Below are 5,270 nucleotides of genomic sequence, written 5' to 3' on the forward strand. Positions count from 1 at the left end.
GTGCTCTGCAGCAAGAGAGGCCGTTATAGTGAGAGGCCCACGCACTGCGATGAAGAGTGGCCCCCACTTGCCACAACTAGAGAAAGCCCTCGCACAGAAACGAAGACCCAACACAGCAAAAATAAATAAAATAAATTAATAAACTCCTACCCCCAACATCTTCTTAAAAAAAAAAAAAAGAAAGAAAGAAAAGAAAACTATCAATATGGGGGAAAGGGGAGGGGTTATAACATAAAATAAACTTGGGAATATACAAAAGTATCTTGAAAAAGAGTGAAAGAATATTTGAAAAGAGACAAGAGGTAATGTGTTGAGACCCAAGAAGAAATTTCTGCAATTTAGTCTTGTAAGGTATAAGGAAGTGTGTTAGGCAAGTTTATCCAATGCTTTAAAAAAAAAACAAAAAAAACTGCAGATGTAATTACTACTAAGGAGAGGGGACATAATACTCAAAGAGACCATCCCACAGTTAGAGACAAGACAAGAAGTCCCAAGGGAAAGGACAACAGTACATAGTAGAATTCTATTTGTATCAGTCTCTTGAACCATGAAGAGGAGCCCTGCGGACTTCCAGTGAATGTCTTTTCAAAAGCAAAGGTGGACTTTGGCAGCTCAAGCATCCCTTGGACACAATTGGCGATTGAAGGCAGATAGAAAACCAGAAAGTTTACCCTGTCCTCCCCTCATCGGGGAATTAGCTGATCAGAACACGGAAAGGAAGAGAAGGATAAATAAAAACTCTCAACACTCTAACCAGTAGTGAATTCTGAGATCTTTTATTTGTTTCCCTGTAGATATCAATATTATTATTAGCTATATTATTAATGTTAATATTAATACTCTCTGAGAGCCAGGAGAGCACTAAATACAAAACTATGGTTTAAAATAGGGGACCTGCCCTGTATACTTAAGAACTAATTACAATTTGAATCAAGATTGGAATCCCTTAAGCCATTCCCTAAACAGAAAGTCACTAAGTAACAATTGGCAACTGCCCTCAAAGGAATCACCAAAAAGGGTGAGGGAAAATGTTAGTTTGTACGAGAAAAAAAAAAAAACTCCATACGTAAAAGAGAAGATTATACATATTGACTCACAGCAACCAGTACATAGGTATTTACTATGTACATTCACAGTTAGCATTATGAGCATAAGATTCTAAAATGATCATTTAACAAGGGAGGAAAAAAGCAGGATCCAAAAATGGGGAATTAGTTGTCTAAGGTCCCTTGGCTAGTTAGTGACTCTTAGAATTCAAATCTCCTGACTTTTCATTTCCACAAAACTCCACTGTTTTTGGAGAAAGGTTAATTATCCCTTTGAAGGAATGATTTACATGGGACACACATACTTTGACAGTTGGCAGCTGGGGGAGTGAGTCTAGTGGATGGCAGAAATGTCCCTGTGTGGCTGGAGGAGGCCAGCATGGGAAGAGCAGGCCATGTGTACCCACAGGGAGTGGGCGCCTGTGAGGAGGGGCCGTAACACCAAAGACAACCAACCCACAAAACAAGCTTTGGCTTGGAATGTGTACATCCAGAAGAAATATAGTCAGAAATTCCAAACTTAAAAAAGTAAACATACATTTTCTTAAATATTATCTATATTCATAAACATTTACTTAGAATAAGTAATACTGAATAACTTTGACTTTGAGAACATAGGCAATAACAAAGAAGTACACACGCACACACACACACGTTTAAATCCTCTGAGTAGTCAAGACGGGTCTCATAGAATATCTTGCTCAGAACAGTTCACGTAGGGGAGTTCCCTGGTGGTCCAGTGGTTAGGACTTGGCACTTTCACTGCCCTGGGCTAGGAACTAAGATCCTGCAAGCCGGCTTAGGGAATGGGGGGACCAATTCATGTAAAGCATTTAGCCTAACGCTTGGTCTAAGCAGGCCCTCCATAGATGTTTACCTAGGATTATAACAATTATGTGAGTGCCTGGGCAGCCACTCAGAGTTTGGTTACTCTTACCTTATGCACAGTTTCTTGTATTTAGCTTCTTTTTACTTAGAATTTTGATTTAGCTTCTGCCTATAACAGATTAAAACTGAGTGGTGGGAATATAGTTGGAGACAGACAGGCACTTAATTGGAGATGGGAAATAATTGTATCAAACAGACAAGAAAAAATCCAAATGTAATTGAGACCATTTAGCGCAGGGCCAAACTGCCTTCCACCTTTCTGGAGACCCTGAAGATATCACTGTAGCGCATCACAGTACAACTACTATGATGACCCAAAATCATCCAGAAATATTCTATGATATGTCACACACTCTATTTAAAATTGCAGGGAAACACTTGCTACCATTCTAAAAAGTTTTTATAAAAAAATTCAAATTTGTAAAAGTTTTGACACAGAAAACTTACAAATCATCTGGAAATTAAGAAAAATCACATTTGTCCACAATGCCATAAGCCAGATACATTAAGTGGGATATTTAAACTAAACATTAGGTGATCTTATTCTCTTGAAAGCCTTGGTATTGGCTGATTATTGGTCCTTCTAGCCTCAACTATCAATGTGAGATCATATGCGATATTATGGTGTTCCTAGACAGAGATCATTATTTTTCATAAGATGTAATAGCGTCTCAATGTCTTTTGACATAAAGTTGCAATTGATCATAGAATTGCTTCTTTTTTTTTTTTTTTTTTTGCGGTACGCAGGCCTCTCACTGTTGTGGCCTCTCCTGTTGCGGAGCACAGGCTCCAGACGCGCAGGCTCCACGGCATGTGGGATCTTCCCGGACCGGGGCACGAACCCGCGTCCCCCGCATCGGCAGGCGGACTCTCAACCACTGCGCCACCAGGGAAGCCCTCATTTTTTTTTTTTGAGACTAACAAGGTGGTCCATGAGTACAAGGTGTGGGGCTGAGTATGTAGCTCAGCACAAGCAGGAGGATGGGCATGTGCTACTTTGCCTCTCTGTGGCAAAGAATGTGATTTCCTTCCCAGACAATTTAAATTCCCACTGACTGTTACCCTGAGAGGTCCAGTTTCACTGCTCTCCTGAGTGATAAAGATAACGCTCACAATAAATTATCTCACTCTCCCAGTTTAGAAAAATCTCTCAGTTTTCCTTAAGTCACTGATAAGATTTTTCACAGCATCACATCCCCGAGATGGTTCTTTGAAGGGAAATTTCTATCAAGAACATTTGGAGGCTGGGAAAGCAAAATGGAGAAAAAAAGAAAGAAAAAAGCACAGAGTATTCCTTAGCCAGCTATCTTCATCAAGTCCTGACAGCTGTTTACAAGTTGATTTTCCTTTTGAACTCCGCCACATGAGAGAGGTATTTAGGCAATATGCAAACTTCAACCAATTTCATCTTGAAGAGGCACCTTTGGCTGCCAGGGGTCAATCCATCACCTTTGGCAGATTCATAAACCCTCTCCCTGGTCTTCTTCATTTTGACAGTGCCAGATGTCAAATATCCAGCAAATGGTAGTCAAGTGTCTTTTTCAATAATGAAAGTGCATTACAATAATTTCCTGATCAATAGAAACAACATCCTGAGGAAGAGGCACCTATTTTTCTCACTCTCTCGGAGGTGCCAACAGGCTTGAGGCAATCCTGAGGGATGAGGGCTAGGTGATTTAGAAGATATAAGGATAAATACATAAAGTTAATTGGTACATAAAATAAAGATTTAAATATCCCTGAGTGGGGGAGGGAGTGATCTTCTGGTCACATCTCAAGTGGCCATATATGAGGGCTGAGCTGGGATGACTCCTCCACTCCCAAGGAAGAATCTGTGTCCTGTCCACCCCCAGTTTGGCATTCATGTTGGTGCCGGGCTTAGATGCAGCCATCGGGTCCTCAGTAGACACAGAATCCACCAGGATTTTGATGAATGAGAATCAATTCCCCACCATTCACCTGAATGTCTTCGCAGGAAGCATTGTGAGTGGTCACATTCAGGTAGACTTTGTCCTTGAAAGCCAGATTGGCCACTGTGACAGAGTCAACAGACGTGACCTTGCTCAGGGAGAAGAGGGGTTCCCGACCCTTCCGGTACTGAAGCCTGAGGCTGAGCTCCTGAGAGAAGTAGCCCTTCAGGGAGATGAGATAAAACCCATCACAGTTGATGATGATTGAGTTGTTTTGCACCTTCATGGTTCCATCCTTGTTTGGGGATGTGATGATGAAACCATTCTCATTTTCACACTCTAAGGAGGGTAGGGTAAAAAAAAAAAAAGATTCCTTAGCTCAGCGTTGGGCAACAGCCTTACAATATGTCTAGAAACACATGAAGAGAAAGAGACAGGGAGAGATTTTGAGAAGAATGAAAGGAAGAAAATACGGTTTTTCTCCTTGAGGGTTGGAATCTGCTTTCCCTGTGGAATAGATGAGGCAAAGCTAATACTAGTAGCCAAGAGAGTTACAGATGGGGCTGCAGTTCAAGAGCAGAGAGAATATAGCAACTGGCAGTTATCACAACATACCTGTGGCAGGAAGTGGAGCCTCAAGGTTTCCCTGATTTTTCAAAACCAGGAGGGATTGGCAATTCGGTGCTTCCTTTCTTGCTCAATGGACAGACTAGGGCAAAGGGTGGTGGAAGTGCCCCTTGCCCGGGTCCTGCACACCCCCTCCATGCAAAGCAATTGCTTTTAACTCTTCTCTGTCCTCTCTCCACTTGATCATGAAATGAAAAATTTTCACATGCCCCGGGCACTAGACCTACCAACAGCATGTGTTACTGGCTTTTGCCAACAGTCACTTAAGCTTAGTTATGCTGTGATCCTAAGTAAAGCTTAGTAATGTCCGTGGGTTCAGATTCTGCTCATTAAGATGCATGTAGAAGAGCTCAAGAACATAGACCTACTTCTCCCTTCTACCTTTTTATTGCTAGTTTTTCCTGCAAGGTGCCTTGGGAATAGTGGTTGCCACAGGAGAAAGAAAAGGAAGAGTAGGAGGACACAGAATGATGGATTTCGTAGCTTTGTGTGGGGCCATTTCAAGTGTAAATCAAAAAACCAAATTTCTTTTATTTCTATGGTAGCCTCAATATAATCCTGGGTGGTCAAGCAACCACATCTCAAACTCCCCACTCTGCCCCATGTCCCTCAGAGATAGGAAAGAATAGGTACTTTACTGAAATGTGCACTGCTGGGCACATTTCAGTAATTCTTGCTTTGTATCAAGTCCATGGGAAATACTCTGAATTGAAAGTAAGGATTACTTATAGAAGGCAAGATATACTTTCCTTTAGCTCAGGAGGACTTAACAAATGAATATCCATACAGAAACCACTGG

At 41.4% G+C, this 5,270-nt stretch overlaps 1 protein-coding gene across 1 annotated transcript in view; it reads right to left on the reverse strand.

The window, feature by feature from the left end:
* Positions 1-3,817: 3,817 nt before the first annotated feature.
* Positions 3,818-5,270, reverse strand: part of TNFSF4 (TNF superfamily member 4) — a 122,273-nt gene continuing 120,820 nt past the window's right edge. Inside the window, exon 4 of the mRNA XM_081254588.1 lies at positions 3,818-4,183. Coding sequence (XP_081110714.1) covers positions 3,834-4,183 — 350 coding nt within the window. The 3' untranslated portion in view covers positions 3,818-3,833. The remainder of the gene's footprint in view (positions 4,184-5,270) is intronic.

This window comes from Mesoplodon bidens, assembly GCF_964165515.1.
Source record: "Mesoplodon bidens genome assembly, chromosome: 2".
Taxonomy (NCBI): domain Eukaryota; kingdom Metazoa; phylum Chordata; class Mammalia; order Artiodactyla; family Ziphiidae; genus Mesoplodon; species Mesoplodon bidens.